Source organism: Jaculus jaculus, chromosome 13, assembly GCF_020740685.1.
Source record: "Jaculus jaculus isolate mJacJac1 chromosome 13, mJacJac1.mat.Y.cur, whole genome shotgun sequence".
NCBI lineage: Eukaryota > Metazoa > Chordata > Mammalia > Rodentia > Dipodidae > Jaculus > Jaculus jaculus.
In genome coordinates, this window is record NC_059114.1 from 6,528,722 (window position 1) to 6,544,676 (window position 15,955).

A 15,955-nucleotide genomic window follows, 5' to 3' on the forward strand; every position below is an offset into this window, starting at 1 on the left:
GTGGAGAGCCAAGGCGAAGCGAGATGTGGGGTCAGGCTAATGACACCTGTTCTTTTGGAACCAATTACTAATTAATTCCCATGGAATGTTTCCACTGGAAACAAGGTAATCTGGAGACAGAAGCAGTTCCAACAAGCAAGGCAGATAATTGAGATAATCACCATGTATAAATAACATCTGGGAGCGCGGGCTGCCACCTGCTCCACAGAGAGGGTTCGTGTCAGCGTGCGGGGACTGGGCGGCTGCCTGGTTTATTTTACCCTCATTTGATTCATGCCTTTAACCTTCCTCCCCAAAGGAAGCATGCTGCTGGCTTTGTGTGAAGTCGAGGATGGTGTGCCCTTGAACTCTTCCCGTGGTTGACTTGGTTCATGGCGGGGGGGGGGGTTAGTGGCTCTGTTTACCCCTCCCTCACCAAGAACAAAGCTATCATCCCGTCTCTATCGCTGTGGCCCCCTGAAATCCATCTCCCACTACCCTTGTTAAATGTGCCCCTCACTTGAATTTCTCTCAAGTCTGATGGCTTTGGGACTTGTCCAAGAAATATTTTGCCACTGAATTAATTAATTAATTAATTTATTTATTTATTTATTTATTTTCATGCTGGGGAGGAACCAGGGGTTTGCATGTGTGCTAAGCCAAGTACCCTGCCAACTGAGCCATAGCCCCTAACCTGCCACCTGATATTTGGAGAGGGAATTGCCAAATCTGGATTCGATGTTTGGCTGTTTGCGTGCGAGGTCTCCAGGTGACCCCTTGCTGTCCTCAGCACAAGGTCCATATCCTTCAGCCCGACCTATAAGGGCGCCTGATGCAGCGCGTGCCCTCGCATCACCGTGAGCAGAAGCTTGGAATGCCTTCGTGTCCCCCATGCCTGCCCCCACCTCATTATTACCTCCCAAGCCATCCATCTGCAGGCCCTCTGATCCTGTGCTGTGGCATGACTGTCTGCTTATCTTTTTTTCTTAAATTTTTATTTATTTATTTATTTATTTGAGAGCGACAGACACAGAGAGAAAGACAGATAGAGGGAGAGAGAGAGAATGGGTGCGCCAGGGCTTCCAGCCTCTGCAAACGAACTCCAGACGCGTGCGCCCCCTTGTGCATCTGGCTAACGTGGGACCTGGGGAACCGAGCCTTGAACCAGGGTCCTTAGGCTTCACAGGCAAGCGCTTAACCGCTAAGCCATCTCTCCAGCCCCTGCTTCTCTTTTGAACCTGACTTTGGACATCTCTTGGAGGCATCTCTGATTCCCGTGGGTGGGGCGAGAACCCCTGGCCCACTGTTGCCTGTGTTTACTCCTAGTTGAGCACTTAGCATTCTCTTGCAGTTTCCTCTTTCTTCTCCCGTTTTCTTTCCACCTCCCTGAAAGCAGGGGCTGGCGGGCATAGACACACTACCAGGCTAATCCAGCGTCACACAGATAGTCAGAGGTGGGGCTGGAACTCAAACTCAAGGATCTGTGTATGTGTGTGTATGTGTGCGTGTGTGTATCTGTCTGTCTGTCTGTCTATGTAGGGATGCACATGGGTGTGCATACATGTAGAGACTAGTGTTCAATGTCAAGTGTCTTCCTCAGTTACTCTCCACCATAGTTTTTTAAAAAATATTTTATTTATTAATTTGAGAGACAAAGTGAGAGGCAGAGAGAATGGGCACGGCAGGGCCTCTAGCCACTGCAAACAAATTCAAGACGCACGGACCACCTTGTATATCTGGCTTATTTGGGTACTGGGGAATTGAACCTGGGTCTTTAGGCTTCACAGGCAGGTGCCTTAACCACTAAGCCGTTTTGCCAGCCCTCCACCTTAGCTTTTCAGACAAGGTCTCTCAACAAACCTAGAGCTCACTGATTCGGCTAGATTAGCTAGCCAGCAAACCATAGGGGTTCTCTGTCTGGGGTTCTAGGCATGCAACACTGTGCTTTGCTTTTATAGGGAGTCTGATGATCCAAGTACAAGTCCCCATGGTCATGTGGTAACTACCCACTGGGCCACCTCTCCAGGCTGAACCCCACCCTGGGACTCGGATGGACGTGAATCTGTTGCCCCATCACTACATCCATCCAGAACCTCTGGTGCTCCTAGGAACTGTGGCTTGCTTCTGTGCCACTCAGGCAGGGCCATTAGGCTGGGCACATCATCTTCACCTCAAATCCCTGCCATGATTAACTACTAGCCCGAGGTCCCCCCATCCATGCCCATGATGACTGATGACCCCGGATGTGTCCCCTGTGCACTTAATTGGGACATTTGTCACCATATGTCACCCGTGCTTCCATGAGACATTGGAAATAATTAATAAGCTCTGGGAAGACGCCCTGACGGGGGAGTCTTTTGTGTCAAGCAGGGACCTTAGGGACACGTCTCCCCACCTGGTGACCCCAAAACAGGTGAGGAGCTGTTTTTTTCTTTAAGGGTGAAGTGACTTGATATTAGCTTAACCTCCCACCAGAGGAGATGACAACTGAATTGTGACTGGTTAAAAAGTTTGTAAGGTGTGCTGGAGAGATGGCTTAGCGGTTAAGCGCTTGCCTGTGAAGCCTAAGGACCCCGGTTCGAAGCTCGGTTCCCCAGGTCCCACGTTAGCCAGATGCACAAGGGGGCGCACGCGTCTGGAGTTCGTTTGCAGAGGCTGGAAGCCCTGGCGCGCCCATTCTCTCTCTCTCCCTCTATCTGTCTTTCTCTCTGTGTCTGTCGCTCTCAAATAAATAAATAAAAAATAAAAAAAATAAAAGTTTGTAAGGTGATGGTGAGTGAAGACCGAGGAAGCCACACACAATGCTGCTCTTGCTATAAAGAAAAGCCATGGAGGCTCTCTGTGCATCCTGGGTCCACTGGAGCGGCATGGCTACCCAACAGCGGCGACATGGACAGGAGAATTGCTTGTCTCTACCCGCACTGAAACCACGCTCATCACCACGGTGCTGTGACCTAACCCCGTCCCCACGAACCCACTTGAACTTGGGGACTTGTGGCATCGTGAGGCTGGTGTGGGGAAGCAGGACTACACAGAGTCGGTGCCCACTGAGCATGCGAGCTGCTTGGCTGGTCTGTACAGGAAGCTATGTAGAGAGTCAAGTGGGACGTGACTAAAACATCTATGTATGGATTTTGAAAAAATTTAAAACTTTCAAAAAAACAACCACCAAAAACAACCACAACAATACATCTAAGGGCTCCTGTGTACGCTTCATGCGCAGCCAGTACCTTCTTTTATATTATTTATTTTTTATATTTTATTATATATTTATATTTTTTTATATTTTTTTTTCTGTGGTGCCAGGCTGCACACACACATCAGGCAAGTGCTGTATCACTGAGCCCCACCCTGGCCTCTTGATTCACTCATAGCTAACATTTAAAATATACACATTGCATTTAATTATTTGCAAAGAAAGAGAGAGAGAATGAATGAATGAATGAATGAATGAGAATGGGCACATCAGGGCCTCCTGTCACTGCAAACTCCAGATACATTGTGCCACTATGTGCATCTGGCTTTACATGGGTAATGGAGAATCAAACCAGTACCATCAAGCTTTGTAAACAAGTGTCTTTAACTGTCTTTAACAGCCCAAGATATAATTCTTTTTATTTATCCTCCTGAGTGCTGAGATTAAAGATATGTACAAACATGCCTAGCAGAGAGAGAGAGAAAGAGAGAGTGTGCATGGGTATTCCAGGGACTCTAGTTACTGCAAATGAACTCCAGATACATGCGCCACCTTGTGCATCTAGCTTTATGTGGGTCCTGGAGAATCAGATCCAGGCCACAAGGATTTTAAAGCAAACACCTCCAACTGCTGAGCCATCTCTCCAGCCCAATATCTAACTTTTTTACCCCCAAACTTCTCAACATTTATAAGACACAGTATTCTTTATCCTAATCAAAATTTGACATTTTAACATTTATCAAGATATTAACTCGGCATGGTAGTTCACACCAGTAATCCCCGTACTTGGGAAGCTGAGGTGTGAAGTTTGAGGCCATCTTGGGCTACATAGTAAGACCCTATCTCAAAAGCCAACACAAAATATTCTATTTCCTAATCCATGGGTCTTACAGGCCCCATGTCACTCATCCTGTTTTTAAATATATGTATTAGCAAGCAAAGAGAGAGAGAAAGAGATAAAATGGACACTCCAGGGCCTCTGGCTGCTGCAAACAAACTCCAGATGCATGCACCACTTTGTGCATCTGGCTTTGTGTGGGTACTAGGGAATCGAACCCCTGTTTTTAGGCTTTGTAGGCAAGCGCCTTAGCCACTGAACCATCTCTCCAGCTCAACTCATCCTATTTTTGTCTGTTTTTATTATTATTATTATGATGATGATGATGATGTCTTATGGTGGTCTGTGAGTGAAGGGAGTTTTCCATTGTTAAATGATTACACCCAAGGCGGCCATATAAATGGCCATATAGCCTCAGTTTTGCCTCTTAGCCTGCCATGCCTGAATCCTTTACTATCTGTCTCATAACACAGAAGTGGCAGAGTCCCCTGGGTGCTGATGTCTTTTTGTCAGCTCCTCTAGCAGCTCTGGATCTTAGAGACCGTGGAGCTGTTCGCGCACAGTCTACAGGGTGAGATGGCTCCTTGTTCCTCCTGTCTCCTCCTGCAGGCCAGTTACATGCCGGAACATTCCTTCATCTGGACAAACAGGAAGTTGAAACTCGTCATAACCGTAGGGATCTGAGCACTTCTGAGGTTCCATCTTAAGACAGGAAGAAAGTCAGGCATGGTGGCACACGCCTTTACATCACAGCATGAGGGAGGCTGACCAGCCTGGGGCTACGGGGTGAGCTCCAGGTCAGCCTGGGACTAGAGTGAGACCCTGCCTCCAAAACAAAATAAACAAAACCAAATGATAATAAAACAGGAAGGAAATGTCACACCAGCGGTGTGAGTGCCACTTCTGTTAAGTTGTCTTGAGGAGGGTGCATCCCTCACACACTGTCCCTGGCTCCTCTGGTGAGCAAGGATTCTCTCAAATGGAAAATTGGATTCAAGAGAGATGGACGCAAGACAGATGGTCTTACCATCTGCCCTTTCCCAGCAAGCCTTGTCTCTATCACCTGCCTAGGATCAGGGTAGACCTCAGTGCAGAGTGCATGCCTAGCATGTGCCCGGCCCTGGGTCCCATCCCCCAGCACCTCAAGTAAACAACCAACCCCTAGAAAAACATGTCGTTGAGCTGGGTGTGGTGGCGCACACCTTTAATCCCAGCACTCAGGAAGGAGAGATAGGAGGATCACTGTGATTTCGAGGCCAGCCTGGAACTACATAGCGACTTCCAGGTCAGCCTACCCTGAAAAGCCACACACACACACACACACACACACACACACACACACACACACACGTCCGTGTCCCGCTCATCTCTCATTATATGAGCTCACCACCCACACATGCTGACTGGGTTACGTGGCTACGTGGAGAGTTTGTCTGTCACTGTTTCTGAGACTGTGTCCCTTCATGCTGGTTGTGGCTGATGAATATGTGGGTGGCGACCACATTTTGGTTAACATACCTCTAGCCACAGTGAATCTTTTGTGTTTGTTTTTCTCTGTATGTGATTTTACAGGGATAGGAGGCCCATGTGCAGAGGTGAATAGGGTCGCTCGTTTAGAATGTACGATGTCCAGGGACGACAGTGTGTGTGGATTCAGATGTAGCACTGAATGGTTTTGCAAAGTGTCTGTAGACGTGGAAATCTGTCTGACCGCGTGTGGAGGTCCCACTGGCCGTGCAGCCCCGGCCAGTGCTGCATTTTAGCCATTCTCCTGGAGAAGGATCTGTGTTTGTGGTTCTCTTCTGCCTTTCCCTGTGGAGGGATGAGGGGACAAAGTGCTGCATGCATCTGGAGTTTGTTTGCAGCAGCCAGAGGCCCTGGAGTGCCCATTTTCTCTCTCTCTCGCTCCATCTGGGTTTCTGCTTCTGCCCGCGCAGGGTCCCCTTGCTTTTCTCTGGAGTGCCCGGATTCCCCTTGGGGAGCTGAGAGATAGCTTGACTGTGAGCTCTTGGCTGGCGGAGTCCCTTTGCGGCACTGCTTCTCTGTGCTGACTGAGTGTTCCGCGGTCCCACTGATGACGCGTCTTAAAGGGAAGCCAAGTGATGTCATTCGTTTAACTTAGCAACCACAGGCGACTGAGAATCCACGCTTTAAGGCAGTGGGCTGAGGCATTCTGGCTGAGTTCGAGTCGGGGTGGAATGGGCAGGGAAGCCAGCAGTGTTATTCAGGGCTCAGATGAAGTTCTGTGTGTGTGTGTGTGTGTGTGTGTGTGTGTGTGCGTGCGTGTGTGTGTGTGTGTATACGTGTCATGCACGTGCATGCCAGGGCACAGATGAGCACGCCTTCTGTGTGTGCTTGTGGAGGCCAGAGGAGACATCAGGTGTCATTCTCCTGTCACTTCTCCGTGTATTTCCTTGAGACAAGTTCTCTCCCTCAACGCAGAGCCGTGGTCAGGCAGTGATCTCCGGTGATTCTCTGGCTGTCTTCTCCGCACGGAGCTGATGAATGACCATGTCTAGATCTTTAGGTGAATTCTGGGGAGTCACACTTGGTGGTCTCTGATCTAAGAGGCCCTCACGCTTCAGCAGGGCCGAGCCATGTCCCCAGGCCGCAGGCAAAGCTCGGAGACCGCCACCCCGCACCGTGGCGCGTGAACTCCATCTCTGTGAAGTCACTCCATCTCGGGGCTTCAGCACTCTTGCAATGGGAGGCAAGTTTGATCTCCAAGGTGGTAGGGTTAGTTATTTTTCTCATTGTCATATCAAAAGCAGCTTCAGTGAAAGGATTTGTCTTGTCGCATGGTTCAGGAAGAGCCAGTTCCCCACAGCTAAAAGGCATGACAGGGAGAGAATGAAGCAGCTGGTCACCATGCGCCCATCATTAGGAAAGAGAGAGAGGTGAATGCTGGTGCTCATGTAGCTTTCTCCCCCCGCCACCCCATTTTATTCCCTCTGAAACCCCAGTCCATGGCTTGGTGCTGGCCACTCTCTGGGTAGGTATTTTCTTCTCAGTCACACGAACTCTGTGGAAACACCCCCGCAGACACACCCCCTGGGTGGGTCTCCTAGGTTACCCAATGCCGTCTGCCTGCACCATTCCCAGACAGTGCTGGACTGGGCTTTGGGTGTCTGGAATTGGTTGGACAAGACTGTGGTCATTCCCTGATGCTGGTCACTTCCTCCTCCAGGGATGCACACATATCCTGACCCAGTCCCAGCACACATATCCTGACCCAGTCCCAGCAACTTTGTGAAACCCTGTCTCAAAATAAAAAGCAAAAAGTGGAGGTGGTGATGATAGAGAGAGCTCAGTCCATGGCAGCGCTTGCCTGATACACAAGAGGTCTTGGATCCAATTCCTAATACGGGAGAAAAGAAGTTTAGGCCAGGTGGGGCACACCTTGAATCCCAGAACTCGGGAGGCAGAGGTCGGAGGATCGCCATGAGTTTGAGGCCACCCTGAGACTACATAGTGAATTCCAAGTCAGCCTGGGCCAGAGTGAGACCCTACCTCAAACAAACAAACAAACAAACAAACAAACAAACAAACAAACAACCAGCTTAAACAACAACAACAAATAAAAAACAAGAAGAAAAAGTTTAGAAACAACACTAGTGATAGTCCTTGTGTAGGACACAAGGCTGGTTCTACAGTATTTAGAACATGACCAAACAGTTGAGAAGGACACAGAAGATGTCACCTTACAGTCTTGGGGACCTTTACCCTCCACTGCCTGTCACCCAGGTGTGGTTGGCCGGGGCTGAGAGTGCTGAGGTATTGGCACTGGACGCTTTTCCTCGTGTGGGTGGTCAGAGAAAACCCCCAGGCTGAGGTGGATGTTTCCAAGGGCTTAGATGGCACCCCAAAGCCCGATGTGCGTGGAGACTTGCCCCCCAGTGATAGTTTCTCTCAGGGAGTCTTGTCTTGGCAATTGCGTTGTTGTGGTATTTTTTGAAAGCCCCCAAACCCAGAGATTCAGGATGGTAAGTCCCCGCAGAGGTATCAGAACCCCTCCTCGCCCTGTCTTGGTGTCTGCGAGGCCAGCTCCTCTGATAGCCCCATAACTCCAGAGCAGACACTTCGCCCAGGTATTCAAAGCAGGCAGATGTCTTCGCCCAGCCAAACAACGCCATTCATGGGTTTGTAGTTGACGTCTATGTGACAGGAATTTCAACAGCCATTGCACAGAATGAAAAGGCAGGGACATTGGAGAGAAAGCGTGGGAAGAGACCTGACGGAGCCTAGTCCAGACAGGACCATAAGGGTGGCCAACGCGCCATGGGCCCGGAGTATTGCACACTCGAATCTGACCTTGGCAAATCACATGCCCTCCCCTGACTGTGGATTCATCTAGAAAAGAATGGGGGCTCTGTAGGCGACAGTCACTGCATGAGTCACCTTCTTGTTGCTGGGACAAAAACCTGAGAACTATCAATTTGAGGCAGGAAGGGGTTTATTTCAGTCCAAGGTTGTAGTCCTCTGTGGTGGGAAAGGCATGGTGATAGGAGCTTGGAGCAGCTAGCCCCGTGTATCCACAGCAAGGGGGCAGAGAGACATAAGACTGGTGCTCAGCTCATTTTCTCCTTTTTTTTAAAAAAATATTTATTTGAGAGAGAGGGTGGGCAGACAGGGAGAGGGAGAGAGAGAGAGAGAATGGATGCAGGGAGAAAATAGGTGCAGCTTCTGCACACAAACTCCAGACGCATGCATTACCTTGTGCATCTGGCGAACCTGGGTCCTTTGGCTTTGCAAGCAAGTGCCTTAACAGCTAAGCCATCTCCCCAGATCTCATGTTCTCCTTTATTATTATTATTATTGTTGTTATTGTTTAACGTATTTTTATTTATTTATTTGTAAGGAGAGAGGGAGGGAGGGAGAATGGGCACACTAGGATCTCTTGCCACTGCAAACAAACTCCAGGACGCATGCATCACTTTGTGCATCTGGCTGCACATTGGTACTAGGGAATCAAACCCAGGCCATCAGGTTTTGCAAACTAAGCATTGTAACCACTGAGCCATCTCTCCAACTCACCTTCTTCTTACTTTTATTTTTTATTTTAGAGAGAGAGGAAGAAAGGTGGAGACGGGGAGAAATAGAATTGGTACATCAGGGTCCCAGCCACTGCAGTCAAACTCCAGACGCTTGCTTGCGCCACCTAGAGGGCATGTGCAACCTTGCACTTGCCTCACCTTTGTGCATCTGGCTAATGTGGGATCTGGAGAGAGATTGAACATGGGTCCTTAGGCTTTGCAGGCAAGCACCTTAATTGCTGAGCCATCTCCCCAGTTCACCCCCTTCTTTTTATACAGTCTAGAACCCCAGCCCGCAGAATGGTGCTGTTCAGTTATGGTGGGTCTCCCCACCTCGATTAACCTAATCAAGATATGCCTCACAGGCATGCCAGAGGCTAACTTGATCTACATAATGCCTCCTAGATGCTGTCAAGTGGACACTCAGCAAAAGCCATCACAGCCACCATGGGTGTCCAGTGAGCCCATAGAGCCTGCTATACATTGAAGAGAGCTTCACCTCTCCCACGTGGAGCTGTGGGGATCAGGCTGTTGCCCCTCCTGTGTGTAGAATCCGTAAATGGTTATCATTGTACCATGGATGTTTGGAGAGATGTACTTTGATGCAACGTTTGTGGCCCATGAGGGTCATCAAGCCCTCTGGCTTTGTGTTCCTCCTCCTGGTCAAGGCCATGCATCACCCCCTTTGTTTGCTTATGCACCAGTTTCTGGGTTTCAGGTTCCAGCCACCCAGCTCAAATTGGCTTGAGTAGGGATGGGAAGTTACTGGGCAAGTGCCTTAGAAAGTCTGGAATGATCTTGCCTTCGGGCTTGGCTGCATCTAGCTGTTCTAACCGTGTCATCAAAACGTGCCTCTTGGCTTAGAGAGATGGCCCAGTGATTAAGGGCCTTGCCTTCAAAACCTAACAACCAGAGTTCGATTTCCCAGGACCCACATCAAGTCAAATGCACAAAGGGTTGCATGCATTTGGAGTTTGTTTGCAGTGGTTACAGTCCCCTGTGTGCCCATTCTCAGTCTCTCTCTCTCTCTTTCTCCTTGCAAATAAATCAATACAAATTTTTTAAAGTGCCCTTAGCTTGGGAATGTAGCTCAGTGGTAGAACACTTGCGTAGCATGCACAAGGCCCGTGGGCTCAATCTCTTGTATTGCCAAAAAGCAAGGTGGTCTCTTGCCACCCTGTGGCCCAGTTTCCTCAGCGACAGTTTGTATTGTATTTGTAGGCAGGCTTTTTATTTCTGTTTACCAACCCACCTTTTCATCTGCTTCGAAAGAGAACATATTATCCTGCTTGTCCCAATAGTCCTGGCATCTCGGCATCTTTAACCCAGAGCCAGCCACCGCAGCCTACGGGAGGGGGTTCTCTGATTGGCTAGGCTGGGTCACATGCTTGTCTCTGGGTAGAGTTCGGAGGACAGATAGGTGTTAATCACAGTGGGGTGGGGCTGAGAAGCAATTTCCTCTCCCAGCACAGATCTGAGAGCCCCCGGGGCTGGACTCTCAGGGACTCTAATGGCCAAGTGGGAACCTGGTGGCCCATTGGCCTGGCTCACATCCCGATTCTAACATTTGGTATTGGCATGGCTTCTGCAAGCCACCTGAGCACTCCATGTTTAACCGTAGCAATAGGCAGATGCCTCAACGGCTGAGCCATCTCTCCATCCCCCTGACCATAGCACAGGGGGCTGTCGCTGCTGCCGCCCCCACCCGAGGGCTGCCGTGGAGATGAGGTCAGCAAAGGCACCGGAAATGTTCAGAGCAAGGACTCTTCCGCCCGGCCTGTGTGCTTGACAGCTAGAACCTCCCTCAACAGCGCACAACTCGGTTACTGGGCCATCCTACTCAATACATGAGAACCGTTACCTTCTCTGTGTCGAGGGTGGAGGAAAGCAAAGCTCAGAGAGACTGAGGAAGTGTCTCAAGGTCACAGTCTCCTAGACAGAGCAGTTGGGACTGGAGCCCTGCCCTGCCTGACCTCTTGGTCTTGATCACTCTTAACCACTACGTGATGGTGGTTGATGCCTAGAGACCCCCTCTGGAGAGAGTGAAAGAATGCTGTCTCCTCTCCTCCTCCCTGCAGTCCTTGGAATCTTGCTGGATTCTTGGCCAAGATCCAGGAGTCAAGACCTTGCCCAGCATCGCTGGGAATGCTCAAATGTGCTTAATTGTGGGTTAGAATTAGAGAGCCTAGGATGGACGCAGACCCACAGAGTAGAGCCCAGGACGGACACAGACCCATGGAGTAGAGCCCAGGACGGACGCAGACCCGCGGAGTAGAGCTTCAGTGCTAAGGCCCCTTGACTGCTGCCCACCAGGGTTCCAGCAGGTTTGGGGAGACTGGTTGATTTCCTCTTTGGATGGCAGGATGACGGAAGAATGTTCTAGCTGGTGGAAATGCCTGCTCTTCTGTCCCCACACCCTTGGGCCATGACCGTGTTGACTTTATAAAAAGTAAAATGCACAAGAGAAAATGAAACCATGAAAACCGTCAACAAAAATCAAATCCAACCGGGAAGTTGAGGTAGGAGGATTGCTGTGAGTTCGAGGCCAGCCTGAGTTGACAGAGTGAGTTCCAGGTCAGCCTGGGCTAGAGAGAGACTCTACCTCAAAGAAAATAAAAGAGGAGAGAAGAGAAGAAAAGAAAACCACCATCAAATCTGGTGTGTTGTTGTTGGTTTAGTGCCGTCCAGCCCCAGAACTAGGTGGGGAGAGAGCTGGAAATCCTAGGGGTCCCAATCTCACCTCAACCTCCCCCCTCCCCAATACAGATGTTTGCTGTGAACCTGTGCGCTTTTGTCCGTGGGTATGTGATGGGGACTCAGAGCTGAAAGGTGTGCCTCAGCTGTCCCCTGCACCCCACATGCCAGGCTGGCATTCAGGGACTGATAACGTGCCAGTGACCCTTCCAGATGCCTGCGTGCCTTTTGCTTGCTGACCGTTGTGGCCGGGGATGCCAGCAAAGGCCTTTTCAGAGCTGAGTGAGCCCCAGTCACGGCTGGTGACAGGTCTGAGTTTGTCCCCCTCATGACTTGCCGCCAAGTTCATCAACACATCAGACAGCCTCGCCGTGGAGTCACGTGCCATGAATTACCCTTGCACTGGGTCATTCATAATGGGATGTCGGCTCGATGGCCCTGTATCTCTTCCTGCTCCCTGAAGTGCAATAAATTGAAACTTTTAAAGCACGACATCAAGGCGGTTTGTCAGCAGCCGTCCGCAGCTTTGGGCTACGAGATTTCTATTCTCCCCTATGTCAGTTCTATTAAAAATCTAGACCCGAATTCGCTTTGTGCTGCTGGGGTCAGTGACCTCTCTCCACCCATTGTGGTGGATCAGGGAACTTCTGATTCCCTCTGAAGACAATCAGTGCTCATCCTGCTGGGCGGGGGGGTGGGGGGGGAGAGGGTCCTCAGCCATTCTTTCTTGGCCCCTAGTTATTTCCTCTGAGGTGGGATTGAGAATCCCCACTTGGGGTGGGGAAGCCTTGGGTGTAGTTCAGAGTATGGGGCCCCCAGGGTCTGTCCCCAGCCTGCGGGAATCAGGCCATCCCTGCTCTGCAGGCTGCTTTGGGGATGAGGGGTGGTTGTCACGGGAAAGACAGCATCATGTGGCAGGCTTTCTCCACCAGGCAAGGGGGGTGAAGGGGTACACATGGCATCTTTCCCCCCTGTTTATCCTATACAGACACTGTGAGGTATTTGTCCCCATTTTGCAGATGGGAAAACCAAGGCCCAGTGAGTTAAAGAACCTGTGGGTAGAAGCAGAAATCTCAGTGTTGTTTGCTTTTCCTTCACTCTGGGTGCGTGGCGTGCGTGCGCGCACATGCGCGCACACACACACACACACACACACACACACACACACACACACACACTCTCCATGCCAGCAAGGACTCAGAAAGCAGCCACTCGGAACAAACTTGTTTCCGTCTAAGGATACAGCCTTCTAGAAGGTTCCAGAAATGATGTGCAGTTACCACTGCATGGCTTCAAGCTCTGAGTTCTCTCACCCTGCAGACTGTTTCCTGTTCCAGACACCACCCCTCCCTTGACCCCGTGTGGTGGCTTGAATGGAAAATGTCTCTCCGTCCCCACCCACCCATAGCTTCAAGTGTTTGCATAGTTCATCCCCAGTGGGTGGTGCTGTTTGGGAGGGAGAGAGAGAAAGGAAGAAGCAGATAGAAACAATGGGTGAGCCAGGGCCTCCAGCCACTGCAAATGAACTCCAGATGCATCTCGTGCATCTGGCTTATGTGGGTCCTGGGGAATTGAACCTGGGTCCTTGGGCTTTGCAGGCAAGCGCCTTAACCACTAAGCCATCCCTTCAGCGCAGGACTCTGCTTTCTCGTGGGGGCGTGTACTTTAGTTTTTGTACACACCTTGTAGCCTAGCAATAGACATGCAGAGGGTCACTGAGCCTTCCAGAACCCGGTCAAAACCACAACCCTAGGAAGACACTCACATGCAAACACTGCTTCTGAACACAGTTAGTTCTTGCTGACCCATTTAACCTGAGCCCTGGGTAAAGGATGTACCCGTCAGGTTCCCATTGTCCTTCTTAGCCAGGAAGCCCCCCTGACTCTCCTCCTCATCCTCAGTGTCCTCCTTCCCTCTTCCCTGGTGCTCCCTCTGCCTGTCCCCTCTGGGAGTTCAGGACTGGGTGCTTGTCCCCAGTATGTCCAAAGCCTGGTGCAGAGTGACTGTCCACAGCCGAATAGGACCGGGCACAGCTCTTGCCCTGCGGCCGGGCGCAGAGCTCTGTGTCAGTCCCGGGCAGCTGGTGGCACTGGGGGCGGACTCAGAGACTGGCTGTCTAGCCTGCGTGCAGACGGGCACACGGGAAGACGTGCCAGCAAGGGGCTGGGCAGGAACATCTCAGGGGAGGGCCTCACGGAGCCACTCATCCAGCGCTTTCTTCTCTTCCCTGCCTGTCCCCTGTCTAGCTGGAGCAAAGCAAAGCCAAGTGTGAGGACGCCTTGAAGACGCAGAAGGCGTTGACGGCGGACCTGGAGAGCATGCACAGCGAGCTGGAGAACATGACCCGAAGCAAGAGCCTGGTACCGTCCCCTCCCGCACTCCTGCAGGGCCCATGGCGTGGGCTCTAGGATTGACCGTGGGCCTACTGGGCCCTGTGAGGGGCCAGACAGAGGCACTTAGTGTGAAGCTATTGGGCACCACCTTGAGACATACTAGGTATCACTGTCACCTCAGAGGTGCAGATGTCCAGTGTGGACCTACCAGGTGCTCATCTGCATGAGAGGGACAGGGAATGTATCACAGACCTACTGGGTGCCGCCTCAGTTGTAAAGAACTTGTTGTAGACCTACTGGGTACCACATGGAGGTAAAGGCCTCCCTTGCAGACCAACTTGGTACTCTGCTCTGCAGGAGCGATGAAGGAGCCCCTGGCGGTGCTCATTACCCTGAGTGCGCAGACATCCAGCCACGAGCTGAGCCCATAAAGGCCAAGAGCAGACGTGAGGGTCGACTGTGTGTCTTCCCCCCACCCCAACAAAGGCGAGCAAGGGAACGGGTTGTGAGCCCGTTGTGCTTTCAGGACTGAGGAGGCATTGGATATCATAAGCCCGTGCTTGCTCGGCTCCCTGAGAGGGAAGTTCGCAGCTAGTCATGGGCCCATGATGCACTCACTAACGCAAGTGGCTCTCAGGCATCTGTTAGAGCCCTACTGTGTGCACATCATGAGGGCATGTGGGCCTTCCTCGTTGGGTCACTGCATACCTGCTGTGAAAGGAAAGAGCTCTCACAAGCCCACTTGGGCACCCAGTGGTGTGAAGACCCAGCTCTTTATCACGAGGTTATTATGTGGTCACCATTGAATGGAGACAAATGACCCAATCTCACACATCTATTAGGCTGGCAGAAATTGAGCATGAGTTCCCAAGTCCTGTGCCTATGTGTACAAGGCTGGCTTAAATGAGCACTCAGTGTGCAAAATCCCCACGTTTCGGTTCAGCTAGATTTATAGGTGAACGTTTGTCCCAAGCTTTCCATTGGTCCTTTTGTCCTACCTTCCCCCCTCTCCTTTGGCTTTTCGAGGTAGGGTCTTTCTGTAGCTCAGGCTGACCTGGTGTTCAGTCTCTGGCTGGACTTGAACTCACAGTGATCCTCCCTCCTCTGCCTCCCAAACGCTGGGATTAAAAGGTGTGCTCCACCAGGCCCGGCTTTGTCCTGTCTTTTGTTTGCACGGATGCACGTACACACGCACACACGCTCACACGCACACATGCACAGGGTGTACCTGCACACTCACACATGAAATCACGCAACACACATGCAAAGTAAATGAGGATGACATCTATGGAGCGCCTGCTGTATGCCAAGCCTTGGGTTCAGAGCTGGGAAGCCTCCTGTGAGCAGGACTGTGTCTTGGTGCAGAGAAACACTACCGCTTTGCTTACATGTGCGCACGATGCCTGTTTAACACGTGCACACGCAGACGCCCGGGGGCCTCCCACAGGCCCAGGCCCGCATCCTCACCCGCGGCCGCCTCCCCGCAGGTCGACGAGCAGCTGCACCGGTTGCAGTTTGAGCGGACGGACCTCCTGAAGCGCATCGACGAGGACCAGGACGACCTGAACGAGCTCATGCAGAAGCACAAGGACCTCATCGCGCAGGTCAGTGACGGGAGGAAGCCCGCGTGGCCACACAGTCTGACAAGTTGGGTGGATTGAATGCCGGGGGGGGGGGGTAGGAACTGTAGACCAAGTGCGTCCTAAAGGACAGGGATGTTACCCTCAGAGAGCGTGATCATCTCTTGAAGACATGCCTAGCCAAAAATAAAATAAAAAATTGGTTTATTCATATAGCCATCTTTCAACCGCATTTATCTGCTCATCAGTCTATCTGTTCATCCTCTCATCCATCCATCCATCCCCCATCCTCCATCCGTCTT

At 51.1% G+C, this 15,955-nt stretch overlaps 1 protein-coding gene across 1 annotated transcript in view; it reads left to right on the plus strand.

The window, feature by feature from the left end:
• The window catches only part of Myo18b (myosin XVIIIB), a 240,474-nt gene that overhangs the window by 149,755 nt on the left and 74,764 nt on the right, over positions 1-15,955 (plus strand). Inside the window, exons 35-36 of the mRNA XM_045132589.1 lie at positions 13,987-14,100; positions 15,561-15,677. Coding sequence (XP_044988524.1) covers positions 13,987-14,100; positions 15,561-15,677 — 231 coding nt within the window. The remainder of the gene's footprint in view (positions 1-13,986; positions 14,101-15,560; positions 15,678-15,955) is intronic.